At 45.7% G+C, this 20,238-nt stretch overlaps 4 protein-coding genes across 8 annotated transcripts; 1 reads left to right on the top strand and 3 right to left on the bottom strand.

Annotated features, from left to right (window-relative positions):
* Positions 1-247: 247 nt before the first annotated feature.
* On the top strand, positions 248-2,426 carry LOC105695063 (Golgi to ER traffic protein 4 homolog). Its single transcript, XM_012416312.1, has 6 exons — positions 248-458; positions 524-602; positions 672-906; positions 971-1,109; positions 1,183-1,323; positions 1,393-2,426. The coding sequence occupies exons 1-6, from the start codon at positions 346-348 to the stop codon at positions 1,640-1,642; spliced, it is 957 nt and encodes a 318-aa protein (XP_012271735.1). The 5' UTR covers positions 248-345; the 3' UTR covers positions 1,643-2,426.
* A 50-nt stretch (positions 2,427-2,476) lies between these two features.
* LOC105695062 (serine hydroxymethyltransferase, cytosolic) lies at positions 2,477-10,585 on the bottom strand. 5 transcript variants are annotated; one of them, XM_012416307.2, is made up of 8 exons: positions 10,546-10,585; positions 5,813-5,954; positions 4,828-5,012; positions 4,081-4,274; positions 3,793-4,004; positions 3,396-3,720; positions 2,817-3,316; positions 2,477-2,741 (listed from the first exon to the last, which is right to left on the bottom strand). In XM_012416307.2, the coding sequence occupies exons 2-8, from the start codon at positions 5,883-5,885 to the stop codon at positions 2,578-2,580; spliced, it is 1,653 nt and encodes a 550-aa protein (XP_012271730.1). In that variant the 5' UTR covers positions 5,886-5,954; positions 10,546-10,585; the 3' UTR covers positions 2,477-2,577. The 5 variants fall into 5 exon arrangements, with proteins under 5 accessions (XP_012271730.1, XP_012271731.1, XP_012271729.1 ...); XM_012416308.1 differs by lacking the exons at positions 5,813-5,954; positions 10,546-10,585 and adding an exon at positions 5,573-5,751; XM_012416306.1 differs by lacking the exons at positions 5,813-5,954; positions 10,546-10,585 and adding an exon at positions 5,080-5,426.
* Positions 10,042-15,380, bottom strand: LOC111673869 (ubiquitin carboxyl-terminal hydrolase 7-like). Its single transcript, XM_023431745.1, has 11 exons — positions 15,310-15,380; positions 15,134-15,202; positions 15,004-15,019; positions 12,455-12,676; positions 12,017-12,311; positions 11,711-11,933; positions 11,473-11,640; positions 10,837-11,341; positions 10,706-10,777; positions 10,546-10,639; positions 10,042-10,166 (listed from the first exon to the last, which is right to left on the bottom strand). Exons 1-11 carry the CDS (start codon positions 15,378-15,380, stop codon positions 10,042-10,044), a joined length of 1,860 nt encoding a protein of 619 aa, XP_023287513.1.
* Positions 13,638-19,592, bottom strand: LOC105695061 (ubiquitin carboxyl-terminal hydrolase 7). Its single transcript, XM_023431968.1, has 11 exons — positions 19,084-19,592; positions 18,571-19,002; positions 18,108-18,203; positions 17,747-18,022; positions 17,552-17,670; positions 17,344-17,478; positions 17,059-17,253; positions 16,795-16,966; positions 16,526-16,718; positions 16,295-16,448; positions 13,638-16,130 (listed from the first exon to the last, which is right to left on the bottom strand). The coding sequence occupies exons 2-11, from the start codon at positions 18,659-18,661 to the stop codon at positions 15,774-15,776; spliced, it is 1,788 nt and encodes a 595-aa protein (XP_023287736.1). The 5' UTR covers positions 18,662-19,002; positions 19,084-19,592; the 3' UTR covers positions 13,638-15,773.
* Positions 19,593-20,238: the final 646 nt, after the last annotated feature.

The raw sequence follows: 20,238 nt of genomic DNA, 5'->3' as shown, positions 1-20,238 counted from the left end.
AAATCATTTGCAATAAGTAGCAAAGCGTGCCCATGCATAGATTTCTCCGCTATCACCTGGCGACCATAACCAAAATTATTCCGTGCTCAGCATGGACAAACTGTTCACTTTACCAATTGAATCGGCAATTACCCGCTGACTTCGTGCGTGGGAGTTTCTCCAAACCTGTCCATCTTGTTCGTCGATCTATATTAAAGCGACGGTGCAGTTCTTGCAAGTTTGTAGTCTATGGTCCGGGACAGCTCCGAATAGCACGGAACTAGAATATACTAGGTGTAAGTTTTGTCGATTTCGGACACGGCCTTACTTTTCACCCACTGGTACTAAACGTAGATCGGAGTAAACATGGAATCGGTGCATGGTGATCGATTGAAAAGAATTTTAAGAAAAATACAGAACTTCATGCGAGAGGGGAAATATTATGAGGCGCACCAAATGTATAGATCTTTATATTCTAGGTAAGGCGCCTCGATATCGTCCCCGTGACAATTGCTTCCCTAACCTAACTTTCATGTTTTACTAGATACGCGAGCCAAAGAAGGTACTCAGTGTTACAACAGCTACTTTTCAATGCCGCCCTAACCTTCCTGCACATCAAGCAGGTAAAGTCAATCCGATACATGTCAGTTATCGCTTTCGAAATGTTATTGTTTTTCTTCATCCTCTTGCAGTATGCCAGTGGGACGGACCTTGGGATCCTGTATATCAATGTCCTGGACAGATCACTGGAGGTGCCGGAGCCCGTATATTTTCAGCACATAACTAATTTGTTCGAAATGATGAATCCGGCTTATCCCGAGCGGGAAACTTTTCTACAGGAAGCACTTAGATTTAGTACAAAAGGCACAGAGTATAAAACTGGGCATCCCAAATTGCACAAGCGAGTAGCACGTGTATATTGGAAAGGTACCATACTATCGCTTAAGGCTGTCTCGGAAAATCTTCGCATCCTGACATATCACTTTTCCAGAAAAAAATTTCATACTGGCAAAGCAACACTTCCTGAACAGCGACGACGGCGCTGGGTGTGCAGCGATGTTTGTTGAGTTACACAAAGAGCGTGGATATTCCAACGAAGTGGACCTCTTCATAGCTCAGGCAGTTTTGCAGTAAATACCACTAAAGTGAAAAACAATTTTACTTCTTCAAGTTGCTAATGATTATTAAAATACATCCTTTTAGGTATCTGTGCTTAAAAAACAAGGCAGCGGCACAGGAAGCTTTTGATGCGTACACAATGCAGCATCCAAAGATAGTAGGCAGACCACCGTACTCGCTTCCCCTCTTGAATTTTTTATACTTCCTACTTAGAACCATCGAAACGTAAGTATCCAGTTATTTGTGTACACATTAAATAGGATGTACTACTATAACAGTCTTTTCTCCTTGCAGCGGAAAATTGACTGTCTTTACAATCCTTTGTGAGCAGTATCATTTGAGCCTGAATCGAGACTCGTGTTATCGTCAGTATCTCGACAAAATTGGTCAGATCTACTTCAATATACCTCCTGCGAGGCCTCGGCACCAAGGACTTTTTGGCTCGCTTCTACAGTCAGTCTTCAAAGATATGGAAGACGATGAATCCGAAGAGGAGCAAAGAAACGCAGCCTCGACAGCCCGAACTACGTTGGAACTCGATTAATCTCCAGCTAGTCGGTTCTGTCCAACGTGATATCGTTACGTAGGGAGTGACGAAATAGCACATTGTTTAATTTACTTTGGTATGACTCGGTCCGAGGGATTTAGCCAGCCAAGTGGAAGTACCCAGGATGGACGCGAGATGAAATTATAATTCAGGACGATGGGCCTGGATTCTTCCTTTTTTAATGGTGTAATTGTAAAAAAGAAAAGAAAAAGAAAAGAACCGTACTAAGGACATTAGTCAAGCACATTTCCCAATTGATAATCATGTATCTCTTTACTCTCACTGTAATTCTCGCTGAGTTATTCGGAAATGTGTAATCGGCCGGAATAATCTGGCGAACGAATGCGGAGTAATTTTACTTAAAGGAAAAGGGAAAGAAAGATAAAAAAAGAGGAAAAAACTAAAAATCGTGTAACTAGAGTAATTCGTAATAATCGGGTATTCTTAAACGAGGTCACTTCTTTTTAGAGATTATGTGTGCAATAACGGGAAGACGAGTCCCTGAGAAATTTGCAGAATAATTTGCAACAAAGGATAACAATGATCCGGAAAATAATCTGCCACAATGTTGGGAATTATCACGTCCTGCAAAGTGTCGCATTGTATATTCCTAAATCATCGATAAAGAGTTTTACGTAACATCTGCAAGTTATTCGATTCCTGAATCAAAGGGTAAAACATGTCGATTGTTTTACAACCTTCAATTGATTTTTGACAGGATACGTGTGATGTAAATTGCCGATGAAAAACATTAATCTTAATAAATCACCCTGTATAATTGCGTTGGTAGTTTTTATTTGGGTATCCTGATTTAGATGATTCTCGCAGGTATTTACGAAAATGGATGCTTTTTATTATTATTGACAATTTAAAAAAAAATATTAAATGAGTACTTTTAGGCTCTGCATATTTACAAGTGACATCGCAGCCTTCTAATATTCCTCAAGGCCAGGCATCGAGAACTTTCTTGAGAACTCTTCCACTTCGCTACGAAGTGCCGAAACCTTCTCGGCAACCGCAGGGTCCTTCAGAGTTTCCTTGAAGTCGACCAGTTTAGGTCCTGATATCTTGCTTATTTCTTTAGACAATGTTAAACCTAAAATTTATATTACAGAATCAGAAGTATTACAACGAGGGGATAGGTTCAATCTGTGTAATGAATTTAAAGTACCTCTGTGAATAAAGTCAACCACCCTGTCAATGTCTTCCTCTTTGAGTCCCCTCGTTGTCAATGCAGGAGTACCTAACCTGATACCGGATGGATTGAGCGCACTCTTATCTCCAGGAACTGTGTTCTTGTTGCAAGCAATGGAGATTTCTTCGAGTATCTTTTCAGCTCTAGCTCCAGTAATTCCGGTGGACCTCAAGTCGACAAGAAGCATGTGAACATCGGTGCCACCGGTGCTAATTTTGTATCCTAACTTTTGCAAGCCGCTGCACAGCCTCCTCGCATTGGCCACTATTTGCTTCTGGTATTCAATAAATTCTGGGGTTTTAACTTGTTTCATTGTTGTAGCTATGCCAGCGATGGCATGATTGTGTGGGCCACCTTGAAGTCCTGGAAATACCGCCTGATTGATTTTGCTCTCAAAGTCGTACTTGATCTTCTCCCCGGTCTTGCTAACACCACGAATTCCTTTCCGGAAGAAAATGACTCCGGCACGTGGACCTCTAGCAATTAGAAAATTATTTCAAGGCTACTCCACATGGTATATAAAAATTAATTAAAAAGAATTGAGCGTTAGCACACCTGAGAGTTTTGTGTGTAGTCGTTGAGACCACATCGCTGTATTCGAAAGGACTAGGAATGATCCCAGCTGCAACGAGACCAGCGACATGGGCCATATCACTGAACAAGTAAGCATTATTCTCATCAGCTATTTCCCGGAACCTCTTGTAATCCAGACACCTGCTGTAGCAAGAAACTCCGGCTATGATGATTTTTGGCTTAAACAATCGCGCCTCATCAGCCAGTTTATCATAATCAATTAGTCCTGTTCCAGGGTTCACTTTGTATGGCATCGACTCAAAAAAGATCGAAGTGGCTGATATCTTCTTTTGTGCAGTGAAGAAACCTGTAGAAATTAAAAAATGATTACAGGATAAAATTATGCATATTTTAGGTTACATTAGCTGCGTCTTCTCACCATGCGTCAGATGTCCTCCATCCGGTAAATCCAGACCCATGATTCTCCCATGCGGCTGAATCAATCCTGTGTAAACTGCAAAATTTGCCGGACTTCCTGAATACGGTTGAACGTTGCAGCCCCATTCTTCAGGATTCAAATTAAATGCTTGCAAGGCACGTTTCTGAGCCAACAACTCGATCTCATCAATAAACTCGTTCCCACCATAATACCTGTTACACCGGAAGTATGTAATGAATGCAGAACCTCCTCCTTAAGCCGATAGCACTGAGATACAAGGGAACTAACCGTTGTCCAGGGAGTCCCTCACTGTACTTATTATGCAGGCAGGAACTCAAACACTGGAGAACACTGAGAGAAGTGAAATTCTCACTGGCGATCATCTCGAGCCCCGACTCCTGCCGCTTCTTTTCTTTCTTCATGAGTTCAAAGAGCTCCGGGTCGCTTTCCCAAACATTTTGATGAATTAATCCAGCCATGGTCTACAAAAGAAGAACTCCGTTAAACTAAATCAGTCTTCGTTACCTTCTCTCCAATGCAAATTTACTTGTCAGTCACCGACAGGGAACTGGGCATCAAATAACAAGCGAACCTCATCGAAGATATAATATATAAAATTGACACACATTGGCAGGTCAGAAGGGGTCGGGCCAAGTGATAACCCTCCACGGGTGGTGCAATGGTATGCTGTACGTAATCGTTACGTTGTCTCTTGGCATTCCCAAAGATACTATAATACCCATTCGTTATTTCCAGAGGAGATCGAATGCCGCAAAGCGTACACAGTATTGCAGAAAGTATTGCTAAACTCTCCTAATGACGTATCTTGCGTCAAAGAAATCCAAGGATCGAACAAACATAACTGAGCCAAAAAACAAAACTCTTGTACATCGAGAGCCTCCAATTAAATCTTTTACTTTAAAACAATGCATATAAAATCTATAAATACGAAATCTACAATTACAAGAAAGTTCGAAATCTGGATATCGTCGAAATTCTGATAAAAACTAGGAGATCAACGGTTTGCATACTCACACTTGCGGAACGATAAAAAGTAGCGACAGAGTGCCCTTCGAAACTTTCACGTGAATTGCGTAGATTGCCGTGCGTTTCCCGCCAACTGAGGAGTCCTTTTATAGGTTCGAAGTGTCGTTTGAAAAGGTTCCTAACCAATCGCGAGCCGTAGAGGCTCGAACACCTGACCGTCATTTTGAGGTTATCTGAAACGCGATAAGAGTTAGTAACACGACTCGCGTTGCGCGATTCTCGCCAAGCCAGGGAAAAAACCTAAAGAGAGGATAAACGTGAGTAAAGCTTCGCCGACAGAGAACGAATGAGAAAAATATCGGCCGCCTCGTAAAGAAATCATGAAATGGAAAAGCGAGTGCGCGGCCATGGCTGACGCCGAAAAAAAAAACCAAAATGGCGGCCCTTCAAACCCGAAAAACCAAACCGCATTTATCGCAAATAACGTCCAAAGATATCGTTAATACGCGATTCCTCGTAGAAATGCAAGCACGAAAACTATATAAACACGTTTTCCTACTAGGAACTATGTTATACAATCACTGAAATGGGAATTAATTGTAAAAAATCGAGGTCAAGTAGAGGAAGAGGAGAGACGCGCATCCCTTCCGTAGGTTCAGAAAATCCTTAAAATATTGGAAAATCAGACTCTACGACAACGCAGAACCACGCGCGGGGGACAAGAACACTGTATACATTCTTAAGACGAAAAAAAAAGAAGGCACGACATACAGGCAGGAGATAACTCACGTACTGTAAGTCACTCGTCGGGCCTCGACAAGATAGATCTGCGAGCCACGTAGCTCTCAGTTCCTAAAAGAAGTAAATACGAAAAACACCAGCCACTAAAAAGACGATAATGAATATATCGCAATCCAAGGACTACATAAGATAATACACACCGAATCGCTCCCACGGACTATCCAGAAGTAACCGAGCGCCTCGAGTTCTCGAGCAGGAAAAATATCGATCAGCCTTACCTACAATTACCCACCTCTGTACGTAGCTGCACTTTCTCCTGGTACATACAGCAATTCAAGTTTTATGTACCAGTCCGGTCGGTTCATTTTTCCAGAAAGTCTCAGATAACCGGGCAGCCCCGTCGGGAGAAAATCCAGGAGTAATCGAGCCTCAACCTGGAAATTCGAAGACTCATGAGTGCGCAATAATTACCATTAATTACTATTTTACCGCGGTAAAAAAAAAAAAATAAATAAAAGAAAAGAAGAAATCCTCGCGCGGTTATCATGTCCCCCGATAAGGCGACCCTTTCCCACGGGCGATAAGGAGGGTCCTCCTCATCCGAATGCCAAGTTCCTTTTCCACTTGAATTTTTATTATAACATATTCCTCCCACTTGCGCACGCAAGCGGTCCGTTGCGTTTTAATTAGCACAAAAGCTCGGCACAACGATATTACTGCATTGTCTATCTCGAGTCTGAGCCGAGCGGAGCCTCTCTAGCAGCTAAAAAGAGGCTGCTAATGGAAAATACAAAAATTCACGGTTTACAATTAACATTACAGAGAGAGTGCAATGGCGCCTCCTCCATGACATATTCACGGTGCTCGCGCTCGGCGTCGTATCGTGGATTACTGTTAATATCATACAATCGAAGAAGAGAGAGAGGAAGGACAAGCCTCCCCCTCGTTAATAATCCTCATTAATATTAAACGATTGCACCCGCATCGTGCCAGTAAATCTCGCCTTGACGAGACAATCGCTCTTAGTGTCGCGCCGCGTGCGCGCATCTTGGTTACCCTTACAAAATCGGATTAATAGCGTTTAAACTCGACAACTCTCCCCACCGATCGTCGTCCCGATCTATCCGCATCCTCGACTCACCGATTCCGGAATTCCGTGCGAGATCGCCCCCGTAAGAGATGAATTGTTACATAAATAATATGTGTAAACGCGCGAGACGCCCAAGCAGTGACGCGCCGCCTCGCCGCAGGAAACCGTACGCGAAATTATCCAGCTAAGTTAACAAAATAATTTAATTACTCCTATAAAACAGCTCTCTCTCTTTCTCTCGTTCTTTCAGGGTGTCTACAAAATAATCCTAAGACGAGTGCCACGTGGATGCAATTTAGAAATGCAGCAGAGCGCATGCCTAGGAAGATATCCCTAAAAGGAGTAGGACCGACGCCGCGATTGGTGCTCCAATTTCTCGACGACTCTTCTCTTCCTTTTCGCTTTTCTTTTTTCTTTTTCTTCCCTTCTTCACTCTCCCAAGGGCCTTCCTTCGCGCCAGGGTCCTGCCTCGCTACGTTATCGATAAAACCGTTAATAATCCTTAATAATACTACCCGACAGCGCATTAATTCATCTCGTAGAGCGATATACAGGCTGCAGCGTTTTCTAAGTGAAGTCGTTAATAGCTAGTGAGAAATTTAGAAATGACGGCTCTCCTTCGCTATATCCCAATCGACGACGGGCCATTATTATAGTCAACGATCATTAATAAGCCGTCGACAGATGCGTTCTAATTTCCATTGAAATCGAATCCTCGCCGGATCGCGATATCGACGCTTTCAAGTTATCATCAAAAAATCATTATACATTACACATATAAAACATCCAAATATTTATAAAACCTTCCCACTGAGTGCACTTGGTCATTAAAAAATTCAGCACGAGATTACGAAGGCCCCGAGGAAAAGCGATGCTCGTGAAATATCATTTTTCAACCAAGCAAAAAAATAAGTATCCTCGGTTCAAACCTGGGATAAATAAAATTAGACAAAAAAAAAAGGAAAGGAAGAAAGAAAAATGAAATTTCACGACCATCGGGTACCTTCTTGGAGCCCCGATAATTTGAGACAATTCTTCAAATGATTCGGCGCATACGGTTTCGAGAATACTTTCCATAAATAATTTGACGTTTCGATGTACATATTAATGATCCTTTCATAACACCTTAACAATTAATTTTATTAATAGTACTAATCGACACTGGACGAACGTCTCGCGTGTCGGTGCATTTTGTTCATCTGCCGCTGTATTGATATTTTATATATATAATATATATAATATATATATTTATATATAACGCATATCGCGCGCCTCGAGCACTCGACATAACGCGACTCGGCGGTAAAAAGAGCTGTACAAAAAAAAAAAAATAAAAAGAAGAAGAAGAAGAAGAAGTGGCAAGCCGTGCAAAAACGTACACACAGGGGGGAGTTGCAATAACGAAAATAATTTTTCCAAATAGCTTTACAATAATGCGCAATGATAATGTATGTGTGTGTGTGTGTGTATATATAAACGAGTTTCTCGCTCAAAAATGTATTTGGCTCGAAACTCTACCGAGTTTCTTGAAAGAGGAAGAGTCGCGGCCGAAGGTCGAAGAATCGGCGAGGGGACGAGCAAAGCTGCTCTCGAGACGCTTACAAATAAAATGGTAAAAGGGGGAAGAAAAGCAGATTGTATATTACTTCTCGCTAAATCAAGGAACAGAGGGTGGAGGCGTAAAAGGCGGCTCGGGCTTCTTTTTCTCTCCTTTAAGCTAACATTTCACTCGCAAGCGCCTCCATCGAGTCGTCCGTTCGCATCCATGAAACGTAGGAAATACGAAAAATTTCACCGACCTCGTGAACGTATAACATAATAATTTCCACATAACATAAATGCTGCCCTCGTAACAGAGAGAGAGAGAAAGAGAGAGAAAGAGAGAATTATATATAATTACGAGGGGAATCCGCGGTTTCCCTATCTCTCTGAACGTCCTATATACGTAGTATATACATTACAGCGACAATGGCGTGAATTTGATTCGGTAAATTCAAGTTCTACTGGCGTATCGATAGCTCGAATGAAATATTAGCTTAACGCAGCTCGAGAGGGGATGTGTATACATAACTTATGTCGAAGAAAAAAACCACATGAGGGGAAAAAAAAAGAAATAAAAACAAATCGATGTACGGCTCGGCAAAGGATTTTCGTAAAATACCCTAGGCGTGTGTCCATGGTCTGAACGTTAAAGCGAGCCGACGTAAAATAGCTTCTCGGTAACAGTAACTCAGAGAAACGAGGTATGTACACGCACACACATAGAGACAGACACACACGCACTGACATACGCACACACGCTCGTCGACGGCGCGAATAATACAATATATCAAGTCGAAACGAGGGAGGCGAAACTAAAAGTGGAGAAAAGAATGCCGAATAAAAGTGATAAGATGGTCCGAAAAAAGGATTCGCGCCTCGTCCTCCTCTAGGACACGCATACGTCCAGAACGAATCGCCGAGAACGGAAAGTCAATGGAATCGAGGATAGAGTACGTGAAAAGAAATTCGAAACCGGTCAGGCCGATGGGGATTTAAAGGCGACCCAACAGATGCAACGAATAATATATTAAATCGCAGCCGCAAGGATACATATCTCGCGAATCTTGAATTTGTCGGTGATCGGGAGAGAATTGAAAGGACTGTATAAAAAAAAAAAAGAGAGAAAAACATTCAAAGGAAAGGCCTAGGAGTCAGGCATTTCGCAGTCGGTCTCGCGTCGTAAGGACTCTCATCAGGATCTAAAAGGTTCGGGACGATTCCACCCACAGGACGATTATAAGACCACGGGATCGTCCCTCGCTCGTCGAATAAGGATCAACGGACAGTCCGGTAGAGATTACAGGGAGCACGGCCCATCCAGAAGCTCCGAGAATGCCGGAAAACTCGGAAAAGTCATCGCCCTCCCGAGTACTCGTCTACGAGGAACCGGCGAACAAAGATGGCGGCCGCTCCGCTTTGCGCGCCCTTTTCGAACGAGCGATGCGAGCAGCGATCGCTACCGCTCTAATTCGCACCCTTTCTCTCTCTCTCTCTTGCAGTCTCTTCAAGTCCATCGTACAGAATGCTCGCAAAGGTTACCCTCTAATAAATGTCGATAGTAACTAGTTTTTAAATGTTATTTAAAACCTCGGGGCGCGCCTCTTCAGGGTTCCGGGGCCCCGCAGAAGTTCTATATAACGAAATAGCGTGGCAGAAGTGTCGCTCCTTCTTATTATACAGGGACTCGTATATAAATTACGTGTTCTCATGCATGTTTCCTCGCTTTAAATCCTCGTTCTCGCTCTCTCTTTCGCTCGTTCGCTCTCTCGCTCTCTCTCTCTCTCTTTCGTCTCGCGCACTCGTGGGTGTGTATCGCTGCCTTAGAAAGAAAAAAAAAGGAAAAAAAAAGTAGGAAAAAAAAGAAACTCTCCCCGGTACGATGGAGTTCTTTAGTTGTATATCTTAATGGCCTTTTCGAGGTAGTTGATGCGAGACCGCTTTGGCGCTTTGTTGACGTGGTCCAGGCCGAGCCAAGGCCTCTGCTGCGCCGTGCCTGCGTTCAAAAGTGGATAGGCTAGAACGTTTTTCGTTCGTCAGCTCTTCAGCGCGTGGACTCTCATCTCGAGAATTAAAAAAGACCGTCCAGGAGGTGCTTCGCACCGTCCCGAGGTCCTCCAGGTCTCCTGGAAGGCCAGGGGCTCGATTCCATATGATCACCGAGAGCGCTCATTTCCTCGCCTCGCCATAACTCCCGTGAGTTTCCTCACCCGGGTGAAAATGCGACACGTACCATGAGGCGATCTCGCATTTTCATCTCGGCGGAAGTTATAGTCTCGCGGGAGACGTTCACTTTCGGCATTTTCACCGGATTCGAGTTACAGAATCGAGCCATGATGGTGGACCACCGTGACGCACGCAAAGCCCCTCGAGGACGTCGCATTCTGGCTACTTACTCTGGTTCGGATTAACTTTGAAGTCCGTGAGATCGATGCAGTACTCCGGGGCGTCGATGATGAACTGCGGCTTGCTCACCGCGACCACGACAAACTTAAACTTTGAAAGTTTTTATGAATTCCTACCGGACGGCAAGGGCGATCGAAAGTGAGTGCTTACCTTCTCGAACTCCTTCTCCTGGACGCCGAGTTTCTTCAGAAGCCTCTCCTTCATCTTCGCGAAGGGCTCGCCCTGGAATAGAGAGAAGTTAGACCCGGGTAGAAGTAGCCGACAGGAGGTCGCCGACTCACGTGTTTTATTTTAAACAGGAAGGGGATGCCGAAGGTGGAGAAGACGTCCTTGTGGAAGTGCGCGACTGGGATCAGCATCTCGTCGTCGGCCAGGACCAGCTCGTCCTTGGGGATCTCTTCTATCCTGTACATCTTGTTGCCCGAGGTGTTGAGATTTTCCAGGGGAACGTCGTCCTTCGGGCCGGGTAGCAGTCGATTGCTGTTGATCTCGAGTATCCTCAGCTTCCCGGACCCATTTTCCGAGAGCTCGACCTGCTTCTTGGCCTCCTCGAGGAGCGTGGCGACGGTGCCGTTCTTGTTAGGGTAGAGGATGATCTCCTTCTCCTCCTTCAAGGACGGACCGACCCATGTGCACTTGAACTGCTTCTTGTTCTCCAGCTCGTTAACTCGGATGCTGAGCTGCTGGTAGAAGATCTTCCTCGTCTTTGGCTTGCAGAAAGTGACGATGTCCTTGAGGGTCCCCTCGAAGGTGCACTTCAGCGGGTGGCCGGGCGATTCCTTGTAGCTGTGGAGAAAACGTCGCTCTTCAGCTACCCTCTTCAAGGCTCGGATGAATAAAAACAACGTTCAAAATAGATGCCAGCCCTCTCGAATTCATCCAACCTAGGAAGATCCTTCTAACCCAACGCAACCTACTTTTGGCATTTGAAGAATTGCAGAAGGTAGGGGTCCGTCCCGACCCTCTGCGCGACAGCTTTGGCTATTTGGTCATAAGTCATCCTCTGGGAAAGCTCCATGGTGAACCCTGGATCGTTCGGTATCGTCTTGTCGCAGAAGGTCACCTCCATTCTATAGAACAGGTCCCTGAAGATGCGCAACCGATTGTTCAGTACCAGCCCGTTAAGAAACACCACCACTCCCTCCAACAGCTTACTTGAAGTAATCCCGACACGTAGGTAGTTCATACATCTCGTTGTCCCTCTCCTCCTTCTGGAAAACAATGATATCCCCATCCATGAGTTCCTCGAGGACCTTCTCCAAGGGCTCGGTAAGGCTCTCGATTTTCTCCACCATGTTGGGCTTGATCTCCTCGTACAGCACGAGTTCCGTGTCCAGAGGGAACCCGGCGCGCTCGTTCAGGATGGGCACGAGTTCCTCTGCAAGGTGACCACGAAGAGTTTAATCCACATTCCCCCGTGACACCCTTCATCAGAATCCTAAATGATCCCGGAATACTCACGAACTTTGGCAGCGACTGGCATATAGTGATGGCCGCAATAGTGGATCTTCTTGCTCTTCGGGTCGTAGAGCTTGAAGAAGAGGAGGACGTCGGTGTCCTTGTCGAATGATGGCAGAGCCGAGAGTCCGGAGTCAGGTGGGCCCAGCTCTACGAAGACGTTCCAGGGGTTCATGTTCTCCGCGCAGTCCGTCATGGCCTTCTGGAAGTCCGCTTCGGGCTCTATCAAGGTCGGTCTGCAGGTCTGGTTGGATCTCAGGCTAAACGGCCAAACGCGAATCTGCTCTATGGGGTATTTCTGCGGGGAAAGTCTAATCAGATCCGCACCTTCCGGGCCGTTTAACCAGGTACCGCGCCGGTTCTCCAGGCACCCCGAAGAGGAGAACTCGCGCTAAGAGCACTCTCCTCTCTCTCTCTCTCTCTTTCTCGGTTAAGACTTACCAGGCTGTCGCTGAGGAGCTCGAGAAACTCGTGCAAGGTAGCCTGTTTGCGGACCCTAAATATACGATATAGGGCCCGTTCCGGGTCGTAGAGATCGTTGCCCTGGTGCCCGTTAAAGTTGTCCTCCAGGAGGACATTAACAGTCATGTACAAGTACGCTTCGTTTCTCTCCTTCCTTCGAATCTGTTCCAGCCTCTTCTCCTCTTGCAGCCTCTCCACCAGCTAGGACCAACAAAATTAAAATTATCCAGGTGTCGAGAACGTTTCATTCCATTCTTTTTATACTTCTTATTTACTTGTTATTTTTTTTTCCAATTTTTTTTCTCTCTCTCTCTCTCTTTTCATTTCAATTTCTCTCTCTCCTGTGAATTTCCTCCACGTCACCGGTCATCTCTCTCGGTCCGAATTTCTTTTTTATTATTTTTTGTTTCTTATTTTCAACTCCAGATTTGATAAAGAATCGCCAACACTCTCTTAGGCCTCGAGAACTCAAAAAGACGAGACGAGGTGTCCCCCGTGCTCTCGTGCACATCCGTGTAATTTTAATTTTGTTCATCCGCCGTGTAAGACCGCCAAATGACGCTACAAACTCAACATTATTCAGCATTAGTTTCTAATAAAGAAAATTAAATAAAAGAAAATAAAAGGGCAAAGATCATTCGACGGCACTCTTTCGACAGGGTCGCAGCGGCGAGGAAAGGCTCGCAACCCTTTACAGTGGGGGGGTTGTTTTTTTTTTTGCGTTTTTTAAATTCACCCTACATTAAGTCACGACTCTAATTATCATCTCTCTCTAGATGTCCTCTCTGCCGAGTCGAAACATCCTGGAAAGAAGTCATCGAGGATCCTCGTAGAATGCTGAACAATAATGAACTCGTAATGCATCACTTGAGCAGCCGGAGGGACTCTTCGAAGCACTTGGCCCCTTAGTGTCCGACCGCATAATTTCCCCCCCGAAAAAAAAAAAAAAAAAAAATTATTTAAACCAAAACGAAGGGACATTTTACACGAATGACAATAACATTAACAAGCGAGACGCTAACGGGCCAAGGGACAAATCTCTCCGTGAGTTCTACACACCGGAAGTGAGTTTGAAAGAAGACGGAACGAAGAAGTTTATCTAAAGATTATTTAAAAAAGAAAAGAAAAATAATTAAACAAACGTAAGCGCGTACCACGAGACTAGCGGCTCGAAATGCCTAAGCTTTATTTATTGCTCACCGACCATGAGATTCGATAGAGACGTATATCTCCTTATCTGATATCATACATATATCCCTATAATATGTAATATGTAAACAATATTATATACAAAATATCGACGAAGCCGTCATTTTGAAAGGGACACCGAGACAGTCTAGACAAAATGATGTGCTCCGTCCAGACGAATGTGCTCTGTACATTATTCTTCGGTTTATTAATACGTAACAACAAATAAATAGATAAGCATCCGTTAAACTCCTGGGTAATCGACATCGAAAGGAATTTACTAACTCACCGCCTGGCGTGATTCGATTTAGTTTAAAGGACTAATCGGGAGGTGATTTAAATTAATTTAAATAAATGACTTGCGTGTACGCGCGCGCGCGCGCGTGTGTGTGTGTATAAGTGTGCATCTCTCTCTCTTTTTCCATTCCTTCAAATCGTGGAGGTCGCTAAAGATCTTTCTTTCTCTCTTTCTCTCTTTATCTTTCTTTCGTAAGAGTCGAACTCACTAAACAGTCCTATTAAATAACAAATATATCGTATCAGAAGACGTATTAAGGAAGAAGCCTGGTGTTGCTAAAATATATTACTTATCTTTAACATCTGTTATCGTTAACATCTGCCTTGTAATTTCTTGTATGCACGATATTTTAATTCATGTGACTTGGTAATATATATATATATATGGGCGCAGGCACCTGTATTTCTTTTTCCCCTCGCAATTATCATTTCGCATTCGCGAGCCGGTCTCTCGTCGACTCGAGACCATTCAGCTCCTTTTTCATTCCCTTTTAATAATTCCCCTCGCAAGGACTCATGCGATATCCTGGGAACATCTAATTTGTCCTAGGGACCGTCGTCCTCGAGTACAACGGTCGGCAGTCAATCGACAATTTGTCTTCGTCATTGCAAGGTCGAAGTCAGGCCCGACTCTCGAAACCCGAGCAAGGATCTTCCCCAAGGATTAAAATGCCCTCCGAGCTCAGGAAGAACCGCCAAAAAGCGTCCTCGTCATCCATCACCATATCCTAAAGTACCGACCAATACTTCGTACCTGAACACGAAAGGTGTACATTGCCCTGAAGACCCTTTTGCATTTAATTTTTTTTATTTTTTCAACGACACGATAACCGACTTTAACTCTATGCTAAATTTTCATTTTCAGTGCTCAGGCATTCGAGTGATTTTAAATTAATTACTTTTTAACCCGCGCTAAATTACATTTTCTATGCTCTCTTCGGGGCCTCTTAAAAAAGGAAAAAAAAAATTGTTCACAGGTCGGCAAGGTGTACGAGCGATAATACCCAATTTTCATAAAACCTTCGATAAATTCCACTTTATACGCTCTTCAGAGTCTCTCTAAAAAACAATTTCTCAGATTAGCAACGGGTCTGATCCAATTTTTTGGTAAAACATCCTCTAAATTTTGATTTCCTACGCTCTTCAGTGTCTCCCTAAAAAACAATTTCTCACCGATTAGCAAATGCAATTTTTGGTAAAACGTTCTCTAAATTTTGATTTCCTACGCTCTTCAGGGTCTCCCTAAAAAACCTTGTCTCACCGATTAGCAAATGCAATTTTTGGTAAAACGTTCTCTAAATTTTGATTTCCTCCGCTCTTCAGGGTTTCCCTAAAAAACAATTTCTCACCGATTAGCAAATGCAATTTTTGGTAAAACGTTCTCTAAATTTCGATTTCCTACGCTCTTCAGGGTCTCCATCGAATCCCCCCCAGAGTCAGTGCCTTCCTTCGAGTCGCGAGAGAGTCCCGTCAGTCATCGAAAGGAAAGAAAAGAAAAGAAAAAAGTCACAGTAAAAAAAAGCGCCCGTCCAGCGCACGCAAAACTACTCGTCGCTCCGCCCAACAAATCAGCTCGAGAGGCCGAGCAAAGGAAATGCAATTGATTTACACATTAATAGAAATTCCTCCGCAAAGGAGTAACACAAGGAATGGGGTAGGGTCCGATCGATCTGAAAATCATAGCCGGATCAGGGTGGTGGGTAGGTGGGAGGAGGAGGTGGAAGTTGGGGCAAGCTCCCGTTTTTCCGCGCCGGCCTTCCCGGGGCAAGGATAATCCTCCCCGTCTCTACGAGGCGCCTCGTCAGGGTCGTCTTTAAAAGTCGTGGATGTACAAGTTGGGGTTGCGAGGGTTTTGCGTGCAGGGACGGAGATTGGCGCCCTCCGGGTGGGTCTCCTGATTCGCGTCGGTCGAGTCTTTGTCGCGCTCAAGCTCGGTCAATTCCTGGGAAAGCTCCCTTTGTAGGACGTTTCTGACCTCTTGAGGTATGTCCTCCTCAGTGACCTCTTGCAGGACGTTATGCAGCTCGGAGTCCCGTATGTAGACCAGCATGTAAGCGTTGGTGCAGTGCTTAACCGCCATCGACATGTCCTCGTCCTGGCCCCCGTAGTTGTTCTCGATGGCCTCCTTCTTCGTGCACTTAGAGACCACGTCGTCGTCGAATTTGCACCACTACGCAGAGACCCGGGAGGAATTCAATTAGACCAGGGTTACGGCACATTAAAGAAGCCTCGTAATATCAGCTAGGGGATATAATGTTCCAGGCAGGGTTCTCGAAAGCGTTGCATCGATCGGGAGAGGGAAAGCATATTTTTCTAATGGACCGCGCGACCGACCTTTCCGTCACCGGCAGGGTTGATGAAGACTACGTAGTGGCCTCCGTGATTGTCTCCGCTGTGGACGAGGACGGCGTGTAACGTGTAATCGGCGTTGGTCGCCTCCTTGGCTTGCAAGTACGGCCCCAGGCTGATCTTCTCGTAGAACTCGAACCTGAAGAGGGAGGAAGGAACGTTAAACTGACCCACGTCAGCCTTGCACCGCCCTCGATCATCCGAAGCTTTGTTCACCTGTCGTTGAACTTCACCGAACAATCCGTCACGGGGTCGTACTGGAATCGCATTAGATGTAAATGCAAGACGGGGGGAAACGACTTGAAGATGACGCCCTTCTCGGCCTCCTGCAGTCCGTGCTCGCCGGCGTCGTACTTGTTGTCGCCGTCCAGGATCTCCGTGCTAACGTAATCCCCGAAGGACTCGTCGACTGGAACACGGATGTAGGATTTGATTTAACGCGTCTCGTTATATTATCATTAAAGTGTAACGAAGGCGAGACTCACTGTTCTTCTTCCCTTTGATGTTAAGCTGAATGTCGTAGAACGTCTCGATCCTCGTCGACTTGTAGTCAATGTTTTTGCACTTTATGAAGGATATCATCTTGCCCTCGAATAACTTTGGCACTGTACCCTCGACGCATGTACCCTTCATCTTGCTCTCCAACTTATCCAAGAGCTGGGAGGACGAAACGAACCGTGAGAATAATTCTCCTTGGGAGTTGTGCATCATTTATCGGAAGGGTTAAAATTAAATGTAAGGGATCGTACCACTCTCAGAAATTCCTGTACGTCGTGTTGCATAAACGAGTCCAATGTTTCCCATCCAAAGCTTTTCGTTAACTTCTTCGTGCCGACTGGCTTGTCGCAGAACTGCAGCTCGTGGAATACCCTTTGCAGTGCCAGAGCAACGCTTTTGCTGGAGTCATCGCTCTCCGTTGGCATTTTGTATACTGCTTTTCGTAACTGCAAGCGAGCCAAGGTTCCCAGTGACATTACTTACGTGTTTCCTTGCTTGGTTCGGTTTTACGATTACGACATTAAATTAGAGCTCACCTGATTTGTAAAGTAGAGAGTTTGAAGTAAAGAGTTCATGTAACAGGTTGCACCTTGATTTTTGAGACCCACGTATCCGGTGTGTTTCTTACTGTCCCAACTTACACCATGTGGTGCATCTGCGCTTACGTGAACCTGTGAAGAAACACTTGCAATGAGAATAAACCTGAAAAGAGATAAAATTGTTCGCAGAGCTATGATTACTAACCTCGAGAGTGATCGAGTCGTCTTTGATGTATCCTTTGTCAGGGTCTAAAACATCATGCCATCCCATGAAGTGACTAAATCCCCAGTCGTTCTCCTTGCTATAAAACAGATGCTGAATCTCTGAAATGGTAATTTAGAGGTTAAGTACGAGGCAGTGACATTCATAAATGGAATTTGGTTATATCGAGGGACTTACTTCTGCTGAATGGCTCCTGCTTCTCTTTGCATGAAAGTAGACGTAATTCAGCATTCGCAAAACAACTCCAGGATGTGGACTCGCTCTCTCCATTGCACTGTAGAAAGAAACCGAGAGACTTCTGAGGCTGTCGTTCCTGGGGCTGGCTCGTCCTTGGCATCACCATGATCTTCCAAGGCAGATTGCGGACATAACATGGTGGAGAGAGTTGCGACTCCCTCATCGTTGAAACATTCTCAACCGTGTAGCGAAAGGTTGCTTCGGAGCGGGCTTCGTCTACCAGACAAGAATTATCATTCATTCCACACAATCCACCGCAATGTTACTTATAATCAGCAAAAGAATAAAACAATCCATGTACCTTCCTCCATGTCTTGATCTTGTACACAAGCAAGTTCCAATTCACCATTGATAGGACGAGCTTCGGTCCCATCGCCTCCACCATCGTTTGGGGTTTCTGAATAACCAACAAACCGTACATATGAAGTGTCGTACTTGAAAACTTATGACAAAGGAAGACAAGCAATCTAACCCTGAGATTTTCATCGTGCACTCATAATATTAAATAATTTCAAACACCGTTAACAATTTAAAACCTCTTTTCAAATAAGAACAAACAGTATTTCTGCCAACCGACATTTGGGCTTTGACAGAACAATTGAGGACTACCCGAAACAAAGAGCTAAGTCCAAGAATTAGGTTATGTGGTTAAGTACCCTGACACTTGCCAATAAAATACAATACATCGATCGTACATACATATAAAAGACATCCTTAATTCCTCATCAAAGTGAAATAATATTACTTTTGCAGCCACAACTCACCTTCTTGTGTGTCCATATCCTCGACATCGTTGACAGGCACCGGGATCGTATTAAGCTGATTCAAGTTGTCCTTGTCGTTGACGTGATTCATCTTGAAGCCAATGTTGACGGTCGTCTTGTCTGCACAGGGTACCTCGGTGACGGCAAGAGCCACCGGAACGTCTTCCTCCTGATCCGACGCGGTGACAGTGGCTGTCTTGCGAGCCGTGTTGAACTCCTGTTTAAAGAAGAGTTGTCGCCGTCTATGCCGGACGGCGCACAAGACCAGCGTAAAATCTTTCTTGGGCTCCAGCTTGCCGACAGCCTTGTTCGGCCTGTCCTCGCGCTCGGACGGTGACGTTGTTTTACAGGACGGCGACGATTGGTACTTGCTCGCGATTCGCCCAATTTCTGCAACGTCCACTGCCTCGGCTCGCCGTCGCTGTCACGGACCTGGTGGAAGAAAAAAGCAGCCGGAGAATAAACAACCCGAGCAAGTATGAGTGCCTTTAAAAGAAATAACAATAATCGTACCTAACGTTCACTCCGTCGCGGAAGGTTGAGTGTCTTACGTCGCGCCAGGTCGCAGAAACGGAGCGCTGCGCCGCGGCTCCGGAGGACCTTCCGACCCGGACACCCCCGCTCCCCTCGTCGACGGGGTCCGCCTCGAGATTTCCGTTGAGGCTTCGCAGACTGGAACGCGCGCACCGGCACCGTGGTGTGCACGCTCGGTGCACCAGGCCCGACGAATCGCGTCCCGACACGGCGGTTCCTTCTGGCACGCTCTTTGCTCGAGCCCTCTCCTCGGAGCTGGGAGCCGTCTAAGGCTCGCGGTCGCCCCGGTCGGCCCGGCTTTTGCAGCCTCCCCCGTGGCCCGGCCCCGCGGCTGGCTCGAGCTCTCAGTCGGGCTCTTCCTTTGCCCGATCTCTACGACCCGAGGAACGCTCGAGAACACCTCCGCTTTCCGTTTTCCGCTCTCCTTCGCACTCCACTTCTTCGCGAAAATAAACAAAATGGCGATGAGCCGCCCTGCCGCTGCCCGACTGGTCCCTGTGGGTCCCTGCGTGCAGTCTTCGCCCCGATCCTCGCGGCCCTCTAGACTGACGCCATCCCTCGGCCGAGACGAGAACTTGGAACCCGAACTGTGGCGCCCTCGCACTAGCGGCGCCCTCGCGCACCTCCAACCATCCCTTATCTTCGCTTTAGATAAAGAAAATCCTATTCCTCTTCGTGTTTTACCTCTCCATGCCCTGTGGGTCATGTTGTGAATTCTTCGCTTCCACTCTCGCTGCACAGTGGCGCCATCCGACGACGACGACGCGAACCCTATACCCAAGCGACTCTGCTCTGTGCCTACGTCTGCGAAGTGTGAATCGAGAATCGAACGTTGGTAAGCAGGATTCTTTCTACCGATCGAGGTTGCTATCAACTTGGAGATTCTTCCGCTAGAGGCGCGGGCTGATACTCATTATAGCGCCGTGTTTGAATGCACGGTGCATGGAGGAGCTTCCCGACGCTCTCTTTTCTCGATACTTTTGCCGAATTTTTCCAGTCCTCGAGGGAAACCTGGAGCGACCGGTTGCCCGTGCGAAGGATGTCGGGATGCTGGCGGCCATTGGCGATTCCGCAGGTTCGTTCACCTAGGCCTTGAATTCTCCGCACCGACGCCGCATATACACACGGTGAGTC

The sequence above is a fragment of the Orussus abietinus genome, unplaced genomic scaffold, assembly GCF_000612105.2.
Source record: "Orussus abietinus isolate OABI.00-Male unplaced genomic scaffold, Oabi_2.0 scaffold35, whole genome shotgun sequence".
NCBI lineage: Eukaryota > Metazoa > Arthropoda > Insecta > Hymenoptera > Orussidae > Orussus > Orussus abietinus.
This window is presented reverse-complemented; position numbering and strand designations above follow the sequence as displayed.